This window comes from Drosophila kikkawai, chromosome 2R (assembly GCF_030179895.1).
Source record: "Drosophila kikkawai strain 14028-0561.14 chromosome 2R, DkikHiC1v2, whole genome shotgun sequence".
NCBI classification, from domain to species: Eukaryota; Metazoa; Arthropoda; class Insecta; order Diptera; family Drosophilidae; genus Drosophila; species Drosophila kikkawai.
This window is the reverse complement of record NC_091729.1, coordinates 9877077-9898811: the sequence shown is the minus strand read 5'-3', so window position 1 is coordinate 9898811 and position 21735 is coordinate 9877077. Positions and strand designations below refer to the sequence as shown.

At 44.7% G+C, this 21735-nt stretch overlaps 8 protein-coding genes across 11 annotated transcripts; 6 read left to right on the top strand and 2 right to left on the bottom strand.

Annotated features, from left to right (window-relative positions):
• The first annotated feature begins 1043 nt into the window (after positions 1-1043).
• Positions 1044-7710, top strand: Klp54D (Kinesin-like protein at 54D). 4 transcript variants are annotated; one of them, XM_017171608.2, is made up of 8 exons: positions 1044-1378; positions 4690-4864; positions 4919-5146; positions 5215-5355; positions 5710-5851; positions 5919-6768; positions 7172-7495; positions 7557-7710. In XM_017171608.2, the coding sequence occupies exons 1-8, from the start codon at positions 1059-1061 to the stop codon at positions 7567-7569; spliced, it is 2193 nt and encodes a 730-aa protein (XP_017027097.1). In that variant the 5' UTR covers positions 1044-1058; the 3' UTR covers positions 7570-7710. The 4 variants fall into 4 exon arrangements, with proteins under 4 accessions (XP_017027097.1, XP_041632978.1, XP_070140344.1 ...); XM_070284243.1 differs by lacking the exon at positions 1044-1378 and adding an exon at positions 4321-4567; XM_070284242.1 differs by lacking the exon at positions 1044-1378 and adding an exon at positions 4321-4567 and having other exon boundaries at positions 4628-4864.
• Positions 7711-7757: 47 nt separating this feature from the next.
• LOC108078003 (guanine nucleotide-binding protein subunit gamma-1) lies at positions 7758-8660 on the top strand. Its single transcript, XM_017171556.3, has 2 exons — positions 7758-7902; positions 7971-8660. Exon 2 carries the CDS (start codon positions 8047-8049, stop codon positions 8245-8247), a length of 201 nt encoding a protein of 66 aa, XP_017027045.1. The 5' UTR covers positions 7758-7902; positions 7971-8046; the 3' UTR covers positions 8248-8660.
• On the top strand, positions 8261-9179 carry LOC121502896 (uncharacterized). Its single transcript, XM_041776959.2, has one exon. The coding sequence runs from the start codon at positions 8711-8713 to the stop codon at positions 9056-9058; it is 348 nt and encodes a 115-aa protein (XP_041632893.1). The 5' UTR covers positions 8261-8710; the 3' UTR covers positions 9059-9179.
• Positions 9180-12548: 3369 nt separating this feature from the next.
• LOC108078199 (PSME3-interacting protein) lies at positions 12549-13587 on the top strand. Its single transcript, XM_017171880.2, has 3 exons — positions 12549-12846; positions 12902-13062; positions 13130-13587. The coding sequence occupies exons 1-3, from the start codon at positions 12651-12653 to the stop codon at positions 13508-13510; spliced, it is 738 nt and encodes a 245-aa protein (XP_017027369.1). The 5' UTR covers positions 12549-12650; the 3' UTR covers positions 13511-13587.
• Positions 13508-17187, bottom strand: Ns2 (nucleostemin 2). The gene is made up of 3 exons (XM_017171879.3): positions 16873-17187; positions 14794-15472; positions 13508-14735 (listed from the first exon to the last, which is right to left on the bottom strand). The coding sequence occupies exons 1-3, from the start codon at positions 17080-17082 to the stop codon at positions 13597-13599; spliced, it is 2028 nt and encodes a 675-aa protein (XP_017027368.1). The 5' UTR covers positions 17083-17187; the 3' UTR covers positions 13508-13596.
• Positions 15658-16781, top strand: LOC108078200 (E3 ubiquitin-protein ligase RFWD3-like). The gene has a single exon (XM_017171884.3). It carries the CDS (start codon positions 15878-15880, stop codon positions 16502-16504), a length of 627 nt encoding a protein of 208 aa, XP_017027373.1. The 5' UTR covers positions 15658-15877; the 3' UTR covers positions 16505-16781.
• Positions 17188-17310: 123 nt separating the features above from the next.
• On the top strand, positions 17311-21089 carry POSH (Plenty of SH3s). Its single transcript, XM_017171885.3, has 6 exons — positions 17311-17965; positions 18026-18134; positions 18283-19930; positions 19994-20188; positions 20249-20557; positions 20619-21089. The coding sequence occupies exons 1-6, from the start codon at positions 17852-17854 to the stop codon at positions 20791-20793; spliced, it is 2550 nt and encodes an 849-aa protein (XP_017027374.1). The 5' UTR covers positions 17311-17851; the 3' UTR covers positions 20794-21089.
• Positions 21090-21174: 85 nt separating this feature from the next.
• UQCR-6.4 (Ubiquinol-cytochrome c reductase 6.4 kDa subunit) lies at positions 21175-21644 on the bottom strand. Its single transcript, XM_017171887.3, has 2 exons — positions 21497-21644; positions 21175-21368 (listed from the first exon to the last, which is right to left on the bottom strand). The coding sequence occupies exons 1-2, from the start codon at positions 21547-21549 to the stop codon at positions 21248-21250; spliced, it is 174 nt and encodes a 57-aa protein (XP_017027376.1). The 5' UTR covers positions 21550-21644; the 3' UTR covers positions 21175-21247.
• Positions 21645-21735: the final 91 nt, after the last annotated feature.

Here is a 21735-nt window from a genome sequence, read left to right as displayed (position 1 = left end):
ACTAATTGTCCTAATTTGTTTGGTCACTCCTAGGAAGGGGCTAATATTGGTTCATCAATCCATATGGTAATCAACAAGGCTATATGACTGGGGCTTTTTAACAAGAAGAGACTCATTAGTAATTGAATCTGGTTGAAGATAAATTTAAATTTATCCTCAGTTGGATTCTAGTAAAATCGGGAATACTGATAATATATACATATGTTGTAGGGTCTTACTTGAATTTTAAAGGCCTAAAATATACTAAAGCATTTCTTGTTTCATAAAATATACATACATCTAATGGTAATTCGTAAATATTCCCAAGAAAAGTCCTTGAGGTTTTCGGAAATTTCAAGAACTCTTTCTCAAGCATATGCATTTCAGGGAACTCCCTTAATAAATCTCAAATAACTGTGAACAATGGGTTAACCCAGCCGTCCAGGCTCGTGGCTTAATATCCTGAAAAAGGAATTCCACGTTCCCGACTCTGATTATGCCAAAGTAAATGCAAATAAGCCACGACAAGCCAGCGAGCCAGCCAATGTTGTTGTAGTTGCGCACGATGAATGGGCACGAATGGCGCCAGGGTCAGTGGTGGGGTCATCCGGACAACCAACCAACCATCCACCCAACCATGTTTGTTTACCAACAGCACGTTGATTTAATTGCTATTATGGCCAGGAGTCTCACCAGCGACTCGCAGCGAGAGCTGCCTTTGGCGAGTGGAATCAACAACCACAACAATGTCCAATTACAGGTGGTGCCGGGCGGGGGTGGCGGCCACTGGGCAGCGGTCAGTGGTCGGTCGGTGGTGTGCGTGCGTAGAAATTACCATAAATCTGATGGCTGGAATAAAAAAGGCTACTCTGGTGAACTTGGCCAGCCAGTTCGTGTTGAGTTTTTGCGGCGCGAGGTTATCCGGAAGAGCGGAAAGGCAGACACTTTTGAATATTAACCCGACCTGCGTGTCACCGTAGTGAGTCGCTTCGCACATTGCCATGTCCACGGGACATCTAAGCGCCGAGCAAACAAGAGCCCACTTATCCTGCCTAGCTGGTCGCATCTAGGCGGTGGCCATGGTTCGTCGGGCCTCCAGTGTTCCGCATCTGAACAGCAGCGGCGGGAGCAGTGCGGACAGCGCCGGTACGTCAGGTAGCCGACGGGGTCGGGCGCCCGTTGCCGGTTCTCGTGGTAGCCGGAAGACGCCTTCGTCCACCGGTCAGGGCCAGCGTCAGGGCTCAGGGAGCAGCAGCAGTGTGCCACGATCCCGTAGCCTGACTAACGGCATGCGTCGTCTCAGTCCGCAGAAGGGAACGGGCAGCAGCGGAGGCACCGGCAGCGGCGGAGGAGGTAGTTCCCGGAATACGCCTTATTTTCTACGTTCACGCGAGAATGAGTAAGTGTGGGATAAGGATTGCGATGCTTCCCACCGTAATCAATAGGTGATAACTTGAGGACAGTGAAACCTGCTTAAAATATTGTTAGGCCAAGACTCAAGTGAAGCCAAAAAGGTTTGACCAGGAGTGCCATAGATTTAGCTGTGGTCTTTAAACCAAATGAAAAAGCGTCCAAAAACAGGAAAGCCAAAAGCCAAAAAATATTGGGCTATTAGACACATTTTTAATTAAGTTTTTAAATTCATAAATTAGGCGACTAATTCTTTAAATTAATAGACTTAAAAATATATTCTAATAGTGTAGAAAAAATGAGTTTAATTAGAATAGTTGTACAAATATTATAAATATCAGGTATGCCTTAAAATCCAAAATTAATCATCGAAAACTTTAACTAATAATTAATTTTTTATTTAAAAAACCTTTTGTTATAAAAGCTTCTCAAATAATTGTAAATGAATTATCAATTAAAGTTTACAAAATGGTTACTGTACTTATATTTTTGGAATTTTAATAGCGATATACACATTATACACGCTCCCCTGTTGTAAAGCCTTGGCCAAAGTCGTAATATAGGCAATTATTTATTAAATGAGTCTATATGGGCGTACTGGGGAAATGTATTAATTTGCATCAGACCATTTGGCAGGACGGGAATGGGAGGCAGGGGGTAATGATAACACGACAGGTCGGGAGTAGCCAACTAGCCAACTCACCCCTAATCGGCGATCCATTAAAAACCGACCAACTCGAGGCAAAGGAAAAGAAACCGGGGAAAAGCCACGGGCCAAACCATAATGACCACGCACAATAAGTAATCCAAGGGAGATAGACAGGAAAACTGTCCGGCGGACAGGCAATCAAGCGGACGGACAGACAGCGGACGAGCAGTTAGCCTCCATTTAGGCAGCGGGGGCGGAAAAAAGAAGGCAAGTATCACCAAAGATCTGGGGGTTGAGTTCTCGGCGAGCACGACACAAATCGATTTTGCAATTAAAGCATATTGAAGTCCGCGGCTGTGAGCACGAGTATGTGTCCTGGCCTATCTTTGACCGGAGTTGAGAGCGAAAGTGACATATTTATGATAGTTTTTATTTCGGTCTCCGCACAACGGAGTTAAGGTTAAGGACCCTAGTTCTTTGCCTCGCTGGCAACTGGGTTAAGTTTGTGGTTAGAAGTGGTACCGAAAGGTTCATCAATTATTCAGGCAAGAAAAGGTACTACACTCCGGTTACTTCAATGAAAGTTTGAAACCTAATTATCTAGGCCAGGAAACTCGTGTAATTTTGTTGCTCATCTTCCAGAGAAGTAATACCAATACTTTGTATTGATGACTGCAAGTCTGCAATTGGCACCTATGTCATTTGGTAATTAAGTCTGTAGGTATATGGAACTAGGAGTTTTTTTTTTTAGATAGAACACGATTAATCCCAGCAGCGTTATAATTATTTTCGAGCACGCATGTGTTTCAGTCTTTTGATTAATGAATGCGTTGATAGCCTTATGATGGACGACACACTCTTTCGAATTGGCAGTGCCCGCCAGTTGTCATAAATAATATTTATTAAATATATATAGTATACGACCATAATTCAACTAGATCTGGCCCGGGCATCGATGTACATTAGCTAAATTCCCGGACCTGCCCAAAGTACACTTACACCGAAAGCGAATTCGCGTGCGTAGCGACCAGTAGTCGGGAGTTTGAAAATCCATACAGTTCGTATATAGAGTATGGATTTTCCTGGCATGCACACAGAGAGTTAGGTCATAATTACGCCCCTAAAGATAATCAAGCCTGACAGTTCGTTGCCTAAACTTTTGCATGGCTAATAAATGTCTCCCACAGTCCCAGCGATTCAAAATCAGCGATTCCATGACTGAGAAATAAAAGTGAGAGTTCCAGTTTCTCGCTCGCCGCTACGCTTTATTTGATTCGCAAACAACTGACACGAAAAAAACCCATATTTTCGATGCTTTTAAATCGGCACTGGGCAATTATTTGATATTTGTTTCATGCTAACATTAACCTTCTGGCCAAGTAGGCTTCTATTTACACAGGCTTACAAATATGTTAACGACTGGCCAATTATCTATAGTATCTTGTATAGACAAAGGAAATTATTGGTCTCTTAAAATAAAACAAAGCTTGAAACAACTAAGAATTAAATGGAAACAATAGTCTTCGTAAAGTTTAAATCAAAAATGAGTACCAAACAAACCTAGGTTAATATAGAATAAGTTTTAGCTAGGTCAAAGGATGAGTTAGTAAACCAATTACAAAATTTCCCAGAACTTTTCAACAAAAGAAACTCTAGTTCTCAGCTACTTATTTCTGTGGTATTAATATATATTGTCCAATAGATTATTTAGCAATGACTGGGGGCAAAACCACTAAAAGTTGATTGAACTTTTCTTAGCACTAAGCACTTAAGACTTCGCTCCCCAAGGGGTTCGTGTTAATTCTTCTCCATTGGCGCCTTCTGAAATATTTACCAAGAGCACACGGCAGGCCCAACTCATGTCTGATTAATATACGTGGACGGTAGATTCTTTGGTAGTATGGCCATTAGGCCATGAATATTTAACAAGTCATTTACGTGAAAAAGTTAAATGTCAGCTCCGTGCCACACACAATCACGCCAAGATGGCGCATCGCACATACGCCGCGTTGTCCGGCCTATTTGCAGTTCAATAAACTGTTTATATTGGAAACATTTTCGTTCTAGATAATTGCGGGGTTAGCAAACACAGCTAAAACAAAAACTTGTGGAAATCTGAATCAATAACTTAGGGTCTTGTATTTACATATTTCCATAAGGCAGCGGACGATAAAATTTTGTTGAAGCGAATTTGTTAATCCAATTGAAATGTAACCCCCCGCACTCTTAGGTAAACTAATTGCGACCTAGTGTGAAATAAGGGGCTCCAATAAAACAGAAAAACCCGAAAAGCAGTGAGCCCTGCTGCCATCCACCCTTAACCTTGGTTATTTATAGGCCAGTCAACGTCAGAGCTCCATCAAGTTCAAGGCAATTCAACAAAAATTCAGCGAATTCGCAGAAGCCACAACAATTTTATTCCATAAAATAATGGGGGAGCTGGGTTTCACTTTGATTGATTAATTGCGATTGTGGAAGTTTCGTTGCCAAGTTTAGGAGCTGCTTGAAATCCCGCATGGAGAGAAATAAGTAATAACTATTATTTATTAAATTAGCTTTATTGGGATAGGCCACGGCAGGTATTTATAGGAATCCTTTAGGGAAAACCGCACAATATATGTATCTATAATGACCCGAGGTAATTTCCACAGGATTGGTAGTGCCGACACCCTGGAAATCGTGGCCTCCAAGTCCACGGGCAGCGAGGAATGCTCCACGCCCGAAGACAATATCAATGTGGTAGTGCGAGTGCGTCCTCTGAACGACAAGGAGAAACGAGATCGCCATGGATCAACACTGCAGTTTCCCGGAAATGGACAGGTTATAGTAAGTTGTATGTCTAAAATCTTGTAACTTGTATTAATGCCGAACCCTCGACAGCTTGAGGGTCACGATGTGGGCCAGAAGAAGTCACATAATCGGGACAGTGTTCGCGTCTTCACCTATAATGTGGTCTTCGAGCCGGGTGCCACACAGGAGGACATCCTAGACTACTCAGGCATCAAGCGCATCATAGAGATGGGCATTGAGGGATTCAGCTGTACGGCGTTTTGTTACGGCCAAACGGGCTCCGGCAAAACGCACACGCTGACAGGACCCCCGGATTTGGTGAGTTAAGGAAATGTTTCTGAAGGTAAATTTTGGACTTTGCTATCTTGTACATATGTATATTCCAGTTCGTTGGCAAACCGAATCCCAAGGATCCGCGTCATGGCCTCATCTTCCGTTCGTTTGTGTACCTCTTCCAATTGATTAAGAATCGCAAGGATGTCAACTATGTGCTCAAGGCCTCGTTCATGGAGATCTACAATGAACGGGTATGTTGGTGCCCCACGTGGGACTCGAGCTTGAATTCCCATCAGAAAAGTCCGAGGCTTGACTTGACCTCTGGCCGTTCAATTTAAATTTAAATTGCATTTGACCATAATACTGATTGCGCCTAACCCCCTCCAAACATTGTATTGACCTCCTTTTAATGGATGTCAGCACGCTCAACCCTCGACCACCACTTGACCGTTTGGCCACCACCCACCTTTCGTGGTTTGTCACAATGCGTGAAATGTTTCTGCATTTTGCGTGGCATTTTCAATGATTTGTTTTCTTAGCCCTTTCCTCCTCCAATTTCCTTATTGGTTTCGCAAATTGAATTGAATTTTTTATTGCGTCCTTAGGTAATCGATTTGCTCAATCCGGGAAGTGCAAGGAAACCGCTGGCGGTCCGTTGGTCCAAGAAATCGGGTGGTTTCTTCGTGGAAAACCTGTTTACGGTGGACTGTGAAGAATTGGATGATCTGTTGGCTGTTCTGGAAGAAGGTAAGTCCATTTTGGTTACAAAGTTTAGAGGTTCTAAAGTCCTAAATATCCGTCTTCTATCTTCAAGGTATGAGAAATCGTGCTGTTGGCTCTCATGCTATGAACGACCACTCGTCTCGATCCCATACGATACTCACCGTCCACATCCTGTCCGATCAGCAGACGGATGGCGGGGTATTCCTATCCAAGCATGGCAAGATCAACTTCGTGGATCTGGCTGGCAGTGAGCTGACCAAGAAGACCATGAGCGAAGGCAAGACCTTGGAGGAGGCTAACAACATTAATAAGAGCCTTATGGTCCTGGGCTATTGCATTGCCTCGCTGAGTGACAACAAGAAGAGAACGGGCCACATTCCCTACCGGGACAGCCAGCTGACCAAGCTTCTGGCCGATAGTCTGGCCGGGAATGGAGTGACCCTGATGATCGCCTGCGTTTCTCCAGCCCATTACAATCATGCAGAAACTCTGAATACTTTGCGCTATGCCTCCCGGGCCAAGAGAATACGCACCAAGCCCGTGATCATGATGGATCCGCGAGAGGCACTTATTCTAAGCCTGAAGCGTGACATCCATGCACTCCAGATGGAGAACGATCACTTGAAGGCAGCCCTTAATCTGCACCATCAGGCAGCCACAAATGGTGCCGGACCCACGGAAAATAATCTCCTCGAGCTGCAGCTCGACCGAGTAAGCAGCGGTGGCGGCGGAGTACCCGTTCCCAAAGTGGATCTGGAGCGATTACCCGAGCTGGATGGCTCCGAGCTGGCCGAACTGGTGAAGCTGTACATGGCGGAGAATGAATCGTTGAGGCAGGAGAACAACCACCTGTTCACCGTGCGCGAGACGATTCTCAGGGATCAGGAGATCGTGTGCCGAGAGAATGAGCGTCTGCTTAAGAAGCTGGAGGATGTGAATAAGTAAGTGCGTCATGTGGGTGGATAGGTCAGACTTAGGTCGGTGCGTCTTGGTTGACCGGGATGCAATCTCCATCAGGCTTGGCTCATTGTTCTCTCCCATTTCTGACTCGTTCTAGATCGAAACCGAGCGGGGACGAGGACAATGAGCCGAGCAAGGAGACGCAGCCCAAGGAGTGAATAAAAAATATATATCAGACGTTTTCTACTTTATAACATGTTTTTACGGAGTGTGTATTTGTAACTGTTTTTCAAAAACAAGCCTAGAGTGTGACTAGTAATGTAAGAGATTTGTAATAAAAGTTTGTTTCTGTTCCTACGAACTTAAGCAATACATCAAACGGGAAAAGGGTTAATTTGTGCCTTGAGTTAGATAGATTACATTTGTATAATTACCTCATTGCAGAGTCTGCGTGCGTTCACCTTTGATACCGGCACGCCCGGCTATATCGCCGACCACTGGAAAGGAGACACCCGGCACTGAGATATGGACCAATCCCGAGCCACTTCGAACTCCGCCGGGACCGCAGCTGCCTCTGGACCAGAGAATGTCGGAGAATGCCGAGAAGCGGACACATACCGCCCAGAAGCGTATCGATCAGCAACGCATAGCTAAAAACATTCTGATTATGGCCAATGCATTCCGGAAACCGGACGCAGACTTGGCAAAGGAATTGAACATTAACCCGGAAAAGGCACCTGCAAAGCAATCGAACGACTTTATGCCTGAGTGAGTTAATTATTGAACAATCCATATTCAAACTTGTAAATCTCTCTTTTATTATCTTCAGCATGCTCACTTAGAGGCCTTTTTAAAGGAGACACAATGTCAACTCAGAGGATTATATAAATATATATTTTTGCAAAGGAAAATGGAAATTATAATTATAAATAAAATCGTTATTATTTAGCATATTACGTACTAAAGAAAATTCTTTGAATTAACCTTACTTGGTTTTTAAAAATCCAAGCTTTTTTGATCAAACTTCGTTCAAGCTTTTTTCCACCCCTTGAACCTTTGAAAAAGCTTTAGGAAAATCCACAGAAAAGCCGGAAAATCGAATTACCATTCCGTACGCGGCCACACTTTTGTAAATATTGATTTTTCAGCGCCCCTCCAAGAAATATCTGCGTAAGGTAAAGCTCACCGACTGACTGGCAGCAAATCGAGGAAAATAATAAACATTTTGGGTGAAATATTGCAGCTCCCAAGTATCCGGCGGCAGTATTACCATACCAGCATCCACCATAGGTCTCGCCGAGACAGCTGTCCTGGACATAATGGCTGCAAACCTGCAACAGCAGCGCTCCATCAACTCGCAGCTGCGACGCGAGGTGGGAATCGAGAGGATGCCCGTGTCCGAGGCCTGCTCCCTCATGATGAAGTACATGCTGGAGAACGAGGAGGAGGACTGCCTGCTCAGCGGCTTCACCCAGAAGGTGAATCCCTTCCGCGAGAAGAGCTCCTGCAGCATCCTGTAGGGTGTAGGTCTGCAGTGACCAGAACCCCCCGTTCCTAGCAGTATTATCCCATAAAGTATACTCAAATGCGGCGCAGATTCCAGAGATCATAGCCGCCAGGCCGTGTCGTGTCGTGTAACCTATTTGATGTTCGTTGTAAGTGTGTGCTCCGACCTCAATTATGTCTATAAACTGAATATATATGTATACAATGGATCCGGGCGAGAATTGATGAACGAGTAAACAATGAGAAGGGGAACCGTCTTGAGCTAAATGCCTGCACATCTGTGTATAGTATATAATATCGTGTATTTTGCTAATCCTGTAGCTCTTTATTGGAGAAACTAGCAAACATCCTGTCTATACCTATATAAATGTTTCGTATTGAGATATTCGACAAAAATAAAGCTATGTAGCAGCGACTTTCATGTAAATTGAATTGTATTTTTATAAATATATTGGAAATTTCCGGTTTATTGGGAAAATGTCGTCTGAAAAGTACTGCCAGAGGTCTAACTGTAGAAGCCCGAACGGGTCTGTAAATCCCTATTTCGTTTTCCTTTGTGAATTTCGAAAGAATCTTAAAAAGCGAGGCGTTCTCAACCTGAAGCCGACTTCCGTAGCCAAAATTGCTGGCAGAAAGTGGCGGGAAATGACTCCAGCGCAAAAGTGGGTGTATATCGAAACAGCCAAGACAAATAAGGCAAAGATTAAGGCCTCAAAATATCGCAAAACTGAAGAGGCTAAACAATGCTGCTTTAAAAAGGAGCAACATTTTAGAGAAAAAGGTTTAAATAAAAAATCAAATCTATCCCTGGTTGTCCCAGTTTGAGAAAGCAGTTCTAATTGGAATCTTAGTGCAGAATGGGAGTTTTACCTAATTGGAAATTATATGATTTTTCGAAATTATACGTTGTTATAAAATAAATTATACACAACAGTCTGCTGATCAGGCTAAACAATGACGAGCTCAAAGGGGTCAACACTTTACCAAAAATCATTGTAGATATAAAATTAAATCCACTCCTTTTTTATACCCTTGCAGGGTATTATAATTTCAGTCAGTAAAGGAGACCTTTCCGACCCTATAAAGTATATATATTCTTGATCAGCATCAACAGCCGAGTCGATCTAGCCATGTCCGTCTGTCTGTCTGTCCGTCTGTCTGTTTCTACGCAAACTAGTCCCTCAGTTTTAAAGCTATCTGAATAAAACTTTGCATATAGTCTTCTATATGCTCTCACTGCTATATATGTCGGAACGGGCCGGATCGGACGACTATATCATATAGCTGCCATACAAATGTTCGATATATTTTTAGAAAAAAAAATTATAACTTTGCTGCTTTTCAAAATTTTTGCACCATTTTTTAGATATGGCCATTTTATATTATTTCAGAATTTCGATAAAAATGTTATGAAAATCGGACGACTATATGATATAGCTGCCATAGGAACGATCGAGAAATAAATAGGAAAACAAGAAAGGAAGCTAACTTCGACACGCCGAAGTTCGTATACCCTTGCAGATTGCAATTGGATCACTAAGAATCGAGACATTCTGGTTAAATAATTAAAAATAAAAAATAAAAGAAAATATATAAAAGTTGTATATTTATTCATAACATTAATAAAATGCTGAAAACACACACAAAGCAGTTTGACAGTTTTTCCTAGTTTTACATTTTCTCTACATCTACCGATCGCTTCTATGGCAGCTATATGACAGTTGTCCGGTTTTCATAAAATGTATACCAAAATTTTAAAAATAATAGCAAAAGCTTAGTTTCTTGTTCATTTTTGTTCAAAAAATTATATAACAAGAAAGAAAGCTAACTTTGGCCAGCCAATGTTTGTATACCCTTGCAGGTAACAATTAAAATATATCATAACTAAGCCAAAAATGCATTAATTTCGATTCGGAAAGCAGTTTTGTGTTAGTTTTTATTAATTTAAAAAAACTGCATACCAAATTTAAAATTTTAAGAAATCAAAATTTTTGGCCATTTTTGCTAATTTTAATGATGTAACCCCTTATCAAATTTCGCAAAAATGGCAAAAAAAATCGATTTCTTCCGGACATGTCTAGAAAGATTCCCCTGTTGATGCTGATCAAGAATATATATGGTTTATGGGGTCGGAAATGACTCCTTGACTTAGAAAAATATTATTTTGTATTATAAAATCGGATTTTTTATATTAAAAAACTTCTTGATTTTTTTTAAAATTAAAAATATTATAACTCGGCCAAAAGAGCATAAATTTTAAATCGGAAAACTGTTCTGTGCTAGATTTTCTGCAGTTAATAAATCTGCATACTTCATTTAAAAATTTTGAAAATTCAATTTTTTATCAAAATTAAAAATTTTAATGATGTAACCCCTTATAAAATTTCCCAAATATAGCAAAAAAAATCGATTTCTTCCTGACATGTCTAGAAAGATTCGCATGTTAATGCTGATCAAGAATATATATACTTTATAGGGTCGGAAACGTCTCCTTCACTGCGTTGCAAACTTCTGACTGAAATTATAATACCCTGCAAGGGTATAAAAATGACAGGTAAGTATTTCAATAAAACTGAGTATGCAGTTTTATTAAGCTTAGAAAAACGAACTCAAAACCGCTTTCCGAATTGAATTTCATGCGTTTTTGGCTGAGTTATGATCATTGAAAATGAAATGAAATGAAAATGAGGTTTTTTTTCCCAAAAATGATCAAAATAAATCGCTCAATAGAAGGGCATTCTTGCGGTGAACAATGGAAAAAACATCAAATATTGCAAAATTGCTAGATCAGCATCACTGGCAGCTAGAGAGTTGCCATTTTGTACCAGTAATGAAAAATAGCTAGTTGAGCAACACTGGCAGTTAGAGATGCATTTTGTCCCAATAGAGCATCACTGATGCAGATGAGCATCACTGATGCAAGTGAGCAAAACTTTTCATTCAAATTGGCCGCTTTCCAAACAGGGGTAACAGGCGAACAGAAATCAGCAGCAAGCAACTGAAAACTGGTATAAACTGTTATAAAAACATTTGGGCAAAAATAATAATTGGTATAAAATGTTATATTTCATTTTATGCATTTATACCTATTTGTTGCCGGCAACAATAGCTTATGGCAACAACAACCTTCTTACAACAACATCCCACCAGCAGCCCATCAAAATTTCCGAAAATTTCCAAGCAAATTGCCCGTTTCCCAAATTGGGGTAACAGGCGAACAGAAATCAGCAGCAAGAAGCTGAAAACTGGTATAAGCTGTTATAAAATGTCCAAGTTCAAAACCATTTAGGAGCCGGCGCAAGTTAGCGGAGACTCAAACCTTTTGAATCCAAATTTAGGTGTTATCTTACAGCTGCACCTGGGCACACTGAAACTGATCGTCGTTAAATTCAAATTCAAATTTGGCAGTTAAAATATTTTAAAAAAATTTGTTTAATTCTAAAAAAATTCGTAAATAAATATAAAAAATCTAAAAATGTTAAAAATTTAGAAAAAAAATTTTTAAATTCAGAAATATTTTTAAAATTTAGAACAATTGTTTAAAAATTTAGAAGAATTGATCCGAAAAAAATGTTTAAAATTCAGAAAACAAATTTAAAAATTTAGATTTTGCTTTCAAAATAATTAGATTTTTCTCCAAACGATCCCAGATAAATGCCGCCTTCACAAAAAAATTGCACATTGATTTCACCATCTTTTATTGATTCATATTTGTGTGTTCCATCAATTACATTTAAATATTTAAATTGCATTTATAAATATTTTACTTATTTACGCCTGCTGCAGGGTTTTAACTAGCCCGGAGCCAAGATCCGATCACCGTCCTCCACTGCCATCGGGTTGAGATCTGTCATCCCTAAAATGTTTATTTCCCGCCGAAATTATCACAATAAATGGCACAAATTTTTTTCTTCCAATATTTCTTTAAAATTTGTTTAAAAATTTTGCGTAAATATTAAGGGGGTCTTCTCATTGGCAACTTTTTTTTCGATTTTTTTTTTTTGCATTTATTTATAGCTTGAGACGTATAGCTGCCATAGAAGCGATCGGTAAATGTATACAATATGTAAGACTGGGAATGTAAAACTGAAACTGTCAAACTGTAAACATAATAGGTATAGGTAAAATTTAATGAAACTCTGTTTTGTGAGTGTTTTCAGCATTTAAATCTATAATATAAACATCGAAACCAATCTGCAAGGGTATACAAACTTTGGCGTGCCGAAGTTAGCTTCCTTTCTTGTTTATTTTGAATTCCCTTCAACGTTTTCCAGCACTTGGATGGCACACAAACAAAATTTTCTGTTCTATTCGAGTGTTGGAAAATCTCAAGTAGGCAGCTGTTCAGCTGTTTTCGGAGTGTTGGAAAACTTTTAACGTGGTCTGGCCTGGCAAAAAGTAATTTGTGAAATAAAACATGAGTTCTGGCTTTGTGACTGAAGCTGAGGCTGCCGAGCAAAGGCAGAGACGTCAGGAGGAATGGGAGCGTGTACGTCAACCGGAAGATCCAGTCGAACGACCCGAGGAGCCCTACGACGCACGCTCATTGTACGAACGCCTCAAAGAGAATAAGGATAAGAAGGACATGGAGTACGAGGAGGCTCACAAGCTGAGTAGGTGATCAAAACACTGCAATTAGCCGGTCCATAAAACACATTCAATATTCAGAGAACCTGATACGCGGGCTAGACGATGACGAGGTGCAGTATCTAGAACTGGTCGATGCCCGCAAAATGAACGCGGAGCGTCAACAAATGCGAGATGAGGAGCTGGAACTAAGGGACTTTCGCAATCGCGTTGAAAAGCTGCAGGAGGAGAGCGTGGACAAGGTAAAGCCCATAAGTAATAATAACTAAACACATTTATACCACCGAATCAATCATCTGGAACCCACAGAAACTGCAGGCGGAGCTTAAGACAACGGCCAAATCCGCAGGAGCTGCCGTTGTTGGACGCAGCACTCAGAAGTCGTTACTTGGCCAGGGCATCAAGCGAAAGAATGGCGAACTGCCCACCACCAGCAAGTTGGCCAAGACAGCCGAGGATGAGGCAAAGGAACCCGAGAAGACTGCACCCACATCGACGCCCAATACGCTGATCACAGACAAATATAATACAGGCGCATTAAAGTGCATCGGTCTGCTGCCGGGCATAGGATCCTACACGGAGTCCAGCGACTCGGAGGCCAGCACGGACGATGACGACCACGCATCGTGCACCCGCACAGATCTGTGCGGCCGCAAGATACTGAAGAAGAAAGATCAGTGCGCCGAGTAGGATCAAACAGTTTACTTGGATTCTTATATGTAGTTTTTCTTTCCTTGCAACAGAATATAGCCTAGAGTGTAAACGTAGGTGGTGTGTTACGCGTCCTTCTTTTTGTTTCGATTGCGGTTTTTCACGTTCGTCATCTCGTAGAAGTTGCTGCCGATCTTCTTGCGCTTCTGGCTGCGCTCCAGGGCTCGTTTCTGCTTGGCCGTCAGCCGGGGTGCCCTCGAGGTGCTGGGGCCGTCGTCATCGGAGCTGTTGCCAGCGTCGTCCGAATCTCCCGGCTGCATTTTGGCTATGCGGAATTTTCCGGATGACGTGATGGCCAGCGCCTGGGTCTTCTTCGCCTTGGCCTTCTTGTGCACCACGCGCTGCAGGTCCTCGTTGTACTCGTCCTCCGAGTAAAAATCGTCGGCTCCATCGCTAGACTCTTCCTCCTCTTCGCCAAGGTTGTGGAGGCGTGCCTTCTTGCGGGCCGCGCGCTCGGCCTTCTGCTGCTCCAGGAGCTCCAAGTCGATGTGGTCCAGCTCCTTCACGTCCTGTTGCTCGTACTCAAGACCTACGCGAATCTTGCGGAAGTCCTGAATCTGCTTGAACTCGCGTGCCTTCTTCACCGACTCGCTGACAAAGGTTGGCGCCTCGGACTTGGCATCGTCATTGGGATCTTCAGGCGCAACCTCTGTCTGCTTGCCCTCCTGGGATTTGGGAACGGCGAATCCCTCTGGCGGGACGTAGAACGGCAGCTTGCCGCGCTGCCAATCGTTGAGCACCATGCGAGCAGATTGCGTGACATCCGGCTCACCTCCCTTCAGGAGTTTGCCCGACTTCTGGGCCAGCTGCTCCAGGAAGTGCTTTGACGTGTTCCAGTGCTCGATTTTGTAGTTTTTCGAAATGTATTCAGGTCGCACGCGTTGGAGTAGGGTGTCCACATAGTCCTCGGGATTGGTTACCAGCTCCACACGCACCACACCCTTCAGCACCTTCTCCGTGTCCGTTTCCGCCGACGGATACACCACACCGGGGCAATCGATGAGGAATATGCGCTTCATCAGCGTGATATACTGCCACACCTTGGTCTCGCCGGCAATTGGAGCCACGTTGCAGACCTTCTTGGAGCGCAGAGCATTGATCACCGAGGATTTGCCCACATTGGGATAGCCAATGAAGCCCACGCTGATCTGCTTCTTGTCCAGATGCAGCTTGCCGAGCTGGCGAAACAGGTTGATGAGAGCACCTACAAAGGGATAGGATGATTGAATATCTTTCAGAGATTTCTCATTGGATTTACTCACCCTTGCCAAAGGGATGCTGGAGGGATGCATGGAAGGCTATGGTCGGATACTCGGCACTTAGGATGGCCACCCATCGCTGGGTAACCCACACAGGCACCAGGTCCACCTTGTTAAGGATGAAGAACAGATGCTTGTGCGGCTTTTCCTTGCGCAGAAACTCCTCAATGTACTTGGAGCGCGTGCCCATGGGATCGCGAGCATCGAGGACCTGGAGCAGCACATCGGACGCATCTACCACCTTGTGCAGCTCGTTCCAAATGCGCTTGCTCTGCCCGGCGCCGAATACCCAATCTCGCACAGCTTTCTTTTCGCCGGTGTCCTCCCGAATCAGATCCAGATCCTTGGCGGAGTCGTATTTTTCATGTTGCTCATCCGCGGCTTTGCTCAGGTCCTCCAGGTCTCGCACTTTAAGGCTGACTCGCTTGCGCTGCTTCTTCGGTCCAAATGTGCTGTCAAAGCTCTCGGTGTCCAGCAGATGAACCCTCTTGTATTTGGCGGCCTCGTTCAGCAGTGTCACTGGCAACTGCGATGGCTTCATGATCACCTGATAGGGATCCTTGACAGCCTTGCCGATCTCATCCTGGAACTTTTGCAGTGCCGTTTGTGAGATGACGCGGGAATTGCTGAACCATTTGGGTGTGGGCTCCACTCTAGCCATTGTTCCAGCCGGTAGGCGCCCCTAAAAAATACATGTACATGAATTTTAGTATAGCTTTGAAGGACATTTTGAGAAAGTTGTACAGAGTATTCACTGAACTGTACCTCAATATTCACTGGTTTTTAGAAGCAAGAGCATCGACTTTCAAAGGTTTGTCTTGGATTTCTATTATATTTCTATTACCTTAATTTTTCACTAACAAACAGGACATTGTTATAATTTATTCAAATATTACCGCCATTGATATTCGCATCGATACTATCGCGATAGTCGAGCTTATTGCGTTGCAGTCGATCCCCGATTAATGTACCGGGCTGCCAACTCTGCCATTTTATTGCGTTTTGTGTAATTGAATGCACAAAGACTAAAGTTCGCACACGTGTTTTAGAAAGGGGAAGAACTGCATCACAAAGAGGTAGATTTACAATGTCCCAAAGGCCAACATCGTCGCAGAACATGAAGCGCGGAAGCTCTTCCTCCGGCGAAGCTCCACTATCGCAGCAGATGAAGCAGAATGCTCAGAAAATGAACGATTTGGTGGAGGAGCTGCAACAGGAGAACTCCGGGCGCAACCGGCAGCCGGAGCGCCACAACATCCATATGGAGCAGTTCAACCGGGAGCGCGAGGGCATTCTACTGCAGCTGCAACAGGAAATGTCCAACTATGCGACCATTCAGGAAAAGTTTCAGGAGCAGGAGAAGTCAATGCAGTTAATTATTCAAGAACTGGAGAGCGACCGCTTGGCCTTGTTAGACGAGCTTGCGGTTAATGATGTCATGAGCGCGGACAGCATTGACGACCTAAGCGAGGAGCTGAATGGACTAAATGACAAGCTAAATGGGATGACCGAGGACACCTCATGCCCTATCTGCATGTCCCAGTGGCAGGCTGAGGGCGGCCATCGTCTGGTGTCGCTGCGCTGCGGTCATCTCTTTGGGAACAGTTGCATCCGCACGGCTCTGCGTCGTTCGCGTCAGTGCCCTATCTGCATGAAACGGGCTCATCCTGCCGACGTGCGAAAGATCTACGGCAGTGCCGTTTTTCCAAATTGAATATTAGCTGCGATTATTGGAATCCTGAATCTGAACAGCATTTCGCTTATCTTAAGTTTTTATTTCCCTAATCTACGAATGAGATTGAATTTCATAACTTGCTACCAAAAGTAACAAGATCTCTGTAAACAAAACTGTTTAAAAATGATGAGGCGTGCCAACTAAGCATATTTAAAAGACACTAAATAACCAAATGAACTGGGTTTCTCAAATTAATTTTAAAGCATATGAATATGTAAAGTATTTGCTTTATAATAAACAATGTTCTTGAACACTATTCTTGTCAGTAGATTTGTTATCAAAATCATAAACACAGATTTCAACCCAGGGACAAATAATTGCAATGCCACCTGTTGAAAGGAACTCACCTGGAAGGGGGCCGGCGTGAGGATCTTTCCCGTGCGATCGCGCTTGGCCTTGAAGTTACGGTACATCTGCAGCCGCTTGATCGTGCCCTTGGTACGGGGGTGGGCGACCCCTTTGAGTCCCTCCTTGGAACGCTCCGGGTTCATCGAGTGGTTGGAGTGGTTGAATCCCTGCGTCCGGGGCTTGCCCGGGGTGCTGCGTACCTTCGGCATGGTGGCTTGATTGCGCCGCTTGCCTTTTAAATATATTAAAATTTAATTTTACGGCACTTTCAGGCCAAGACACACGTGTTTTGGTTGAAATAAAAAACAAAAGGGATTTCGTTTTACCCAACACTGTTTTCGTCGACTAGCAGCACTGGCTAAGAATGCGCTGGCGGAAAATCTCTACCGCGAGAACAGGTCACACTAAAATCAAAACAGCACGAAACATAAGTTTAGGAGGGGATTTGAACAATTTTATAAATTAAATAAATAGCCTTAAGAGCAAGATAAAAGTGGCAAAAAAAAAAAAAATGCAAATTTGACAACAGATGTTGTGGTTCTATTTGTCCCATTATTGTGGCAGTCGTGAGCCTTGAAAAGCTGTTAATTTTTTTCCCCTGGCCACAACTGTGTGACCCGAACTGTGCCCAAGAAGCTGGTTTATATCCGTGTGCATACATATCCGCTTAGCATAATGGCCACGAGCTTCGGCTATACTTAATAAACTTAAAAAAATAGTCTAAATACGCTGCTTAGCCCAGCAAAGTGATAATGTGAATCAGAGCATTTAAGCCTAACTGTAGTGATTAGTTGCAACCCATTCGAATAATAGATTCATATTTCCCAAGCGCGACTTGGAATTGCCAGTTCTAGTGTGTTGGTGTGCGTGTGCCTGCTTGCGTGTATGAGTGGCGTTTTGGAATGTTGCCCTGCACGAAATTCAAATAGTGACCATCCTTGAGTCGAGCTTTTGCTTCGCTTTGCACAAGTGATCGCGATGGACGCGCACACGCTAAACGACCTGTTGGAGTGCTCCGTCTGCCTGGAGCGGCTGGACACCACCTCGAAAGTGCTGCCCTGCCAGCACACCTTCTGTCGCAAGTGCTTGCAGGTGAGTGTAATGGAATGCAATGGGTTTTCCCTGGGAACTAATGCAAATTCTTTGTTGCAGGACATTGTGGCCAGCCAGCACAAACTGCGCTGTCCGGAATGCCGCATTCTGGTCTCGGTGAGAATTGACGAGCTCCCACCAAACGTTTTGCTGATGCGAATATTGGAAGGTAATAACGCTGCCGCCCACACCAATCGCACTCTCAGCCTTCGCTGAAAGTGCGGCTAACTGGCATTGGCAATTGAACTGCTTTTACTTTGCCACCACTATAACTATAACTATCCACTTCTCTGTTCTTCCCCACCCTGTGTCCGTAGGCATGAAACAGTCCGCAGCCACTGGCAAGGGCGACAGCAAGAGCGAGGAGTCCGAATCTCAGCCGGAAAAGCAGAAATCGCAGTCATCTGCGGAATCGACGGCCACGCCCGTCCAAAAGAAGCCGCCATCACAGCAGCAGCCACAACCTCAGCCGGCACGCCAGAAGCAGCGCCGCTTCCTACTCCCCCACGCCTATGCTCTCTTCGATTTCGCCTCCAGCGAAGCCAGCGACTTAAAGTTCAAGAAGGGGGATTTGATACTACTAAAGCACCGCATCGACAACAACTGGTTCGTGGGCCAGGCGAATGGCCAGGAGGGAACCTTCCCTATCAACTACGTGAAGGTGTCGGTGCCGCTGCCCATGCCGCAGTGCATTGCCATGTACGACTTTAAGATGGGGCCCAACGATGAAGAGGGATGCCTTGAGTTTAAGAAGAGCACGGTCATCCATGTCCTGCGCCGTGTCGATCACAATTGGGCCGAGGGACGCATCGGCCAAACAATCGGCATATTCCCGATAGCATTTGTCGAGCTAAACGCAGCGGCTAAGAAGCTGCTGGAGAGCGGAGTGATCAACCATCCACCGTGCCATCCCCCGCAACAGCAGGGTCAGCGTGCGCTCCCTCCGGTTCCCCTGATCGATCCCACAGTCGTCACGGAGTCCAGCTCGGGATCCTCAAACAGCAACAGCACGCCGGCTAGCAGTAACTCCAGCTCCACATCCAGCTCGAATAATTGCAGCCCGAATCATCAGGCATCGCTACCGAACACGCCCCAACATATGGTCGCCTCTGGATCGGGATCTGTTCGCTTCCGCGACAAGGGAGCCAAGGAGAAACGGCACTCGCTGAATGCCTTGCTCGGAGGAGGAGCTCCTTTGAGTTTGCTGCAGACAAACCGCCATTCGGCTGAAATCCTCAGTCTGCCGCACGAGCTAAGTCGCCAGGAAGTGGCTTCCAAGCCCACCTCCGCCTCGCAGTCGTCGCGCGTGCTGAAGACTAATGTCCAGCAGCAAATGCCGCCCACTCTGCCGTGGGGATACTTGGCCCTCTTCCCGTACAAGCCGCGACAAACAGACGAGCTGGAACTCAAGAAGGGATGCGTTTACATTGTGACCGAACGGTGTGTTGACGGTTGGTTTAAGGGCAAAAACTGGCTGGATATAACTGGGGTCTTTCCGGGCAACTACCTGACGCCCCTGCGCACCCGCGACCAGCAGCAGCTAATGCACCAGTGGAAGTACATTCCCCAGAGCACGGATGCCCAACAGGTGCACCCACAACAGCAACCGGTCGCCCAAGATGTGCGTCTCAATAACATGCTGCCCATGCAGCCACCGGATTTGCCGCCACGCCAGCAGCAGACTAACGCCACGACCACGAGCTGCTCCTCCGTGTGGACAAAGCCGGTGGAGGCGCTGTTCACCAGAAAGTCGGAGCCTAAGCAGGAAGTTGCAGCCGCCACCGCCGCAGCTTCGAGCAGCAGCAGTTCCTCCGGGGCAGTGGGCCTGATGCGACGTCTAACGCATATGAAGACGCGTTCCAAATCACCGGGAGCATCGCTGCAGCAAGCACCGAAGGAAGCCATCAGTCCCAATCTTGAAAACACAACTAAACCAACAGCAAAACTACATCCAGTGCACGTGAGGTAAGTGCTTGGCAGAATATCATATTCAATTTGACGTTAATGTGTGATTTTGTATTCCTTCAGATCCGGGTCCTGTCCCAGTCAACTACAGCACAGTCAGCCACTTAATGAGACCCCCACAACAACAGCAGCAGCTACTCCGTCGGCAGGACAACAGCAACCGTTTCTGCCCAAGCAGCTGCTGGCACCCACCAGTACCAGTGTCTCCTACGGATCCCAGCGCATTAAGAGCAACAAGGAGCGTCCGCAGTTAATTTGGTTCGTTGATTAGATTCCCAAGAGGCTACAAACCCCACTAACTATTGAAATTTAACGCAGCGCAAGGCAATCCCTAGATGCAGCCACCTTTCGTAGCATGTACAGCAACGCGGCTTCACCGCCACCCCTAGCACCCGCCTCTTCCGTGACTCCAACCATCTACTCAGCAGGCGGACAGCAGCAGGCGCTGACTGCAGGTGGAGGAGGTGGCCAGTCGCAGTTGCATGCCAATATGATTATTGCACCCAGCCATCGGAAGTCGCATAGCCTGGATGCGGGCCATGTGCTGTGTCCCAGCAGCAATGTGATCACCGAGGCAGCCATCAAGGCCAGTGCCACCACCAAGTCAGCCTACTGCACAAGGGAAAGGTAAGCTTTCATCGAGATACTAAGGAGTTGGGTGAAAAATTGACAATATCTGTATTTGCAGTCGCTTCAGGTGCATTGTGCCGTATCCACCCAACAGCGACATCGAACTGGAGCTGCATGTGGGCGACATAATCTACGTGCAGCGCAAGCAGAAGAACGGCTGGTACAAGGGCACGCATGCGCGCACTCACAAAACCGGACTCTTTCCCGCCTCCTTTGTCGAACCGGATCCATAGGCAGCCTTTCAACAGGACAAACCAGAATTTATTAAGCGAAATTCCAAATTACTTGTCAAAATTAGTTTAAGTCGCCGGTCGATTCGGGCTTCCAATTCGCAATCTCCTAATGCTCTTTTTGAAAAAGAATTAGTTTTGTACTCCTCTCCCGCTCGAATGCGCAGTTCGCCGTACTTTTTATACAATCCCTAATCAAAATAGGCTAGTTATTAACGTAGGTCCTAAGCCCAGGTTACTTAAGCACTAGCGACTAGTTAGCTAGGAAGGAAAAAGTATGTTGAAGGAACACTAACAATCTAACAGGTTCTCGTGGCCCTTTGTACGATGTTATTTGTAATATACGAGTTTTCCCGTAATAAACATTTTGTACACACACGAAAGTCGTTTGAACTTAATTTATTCCACCAAGCAAAACATCGAGGCTAAATGGGGTCTGCGCTTGACCAAGTCGAAATTACTCGCTCTTGTCGAATTTGGATCCGTAGATGGGCACATACTGCAGGACCACCTTCCAGTCGGTGTAGTAGAGCACCGCCAGGCCAGCAGCTCCACCGAATCCAGCTCCAGATCGGATGCTACAAAGTGAGAGACATTATTTTGGAGTTCTATGTGGCGGTTATGCAATGTGTGCTCTGCGGTCCGCGTTCACAGGAATTCTTGTGGTTCCAGGATGCACGAGGCGATGTAGCTTATTTATACTCACAAGGACGACGCGATTTCAGCGTGCTTCTTGCCAAAAGGGATGCGGAAAGCCATATTTTCGTCGAATAAATTACTTTTCTCCTGGACAGAAAACAGAAAGATTCGCAATAGATGTACGGCTCGAATGTACTAAAAAATACTACGGCAGTATGACCCTTCACAAAAATGGTCAATATTTTACTAATTAATTTTTTTTAATTACCATTAATTAACTTTAAAAATCGAACACAGAACAACTTT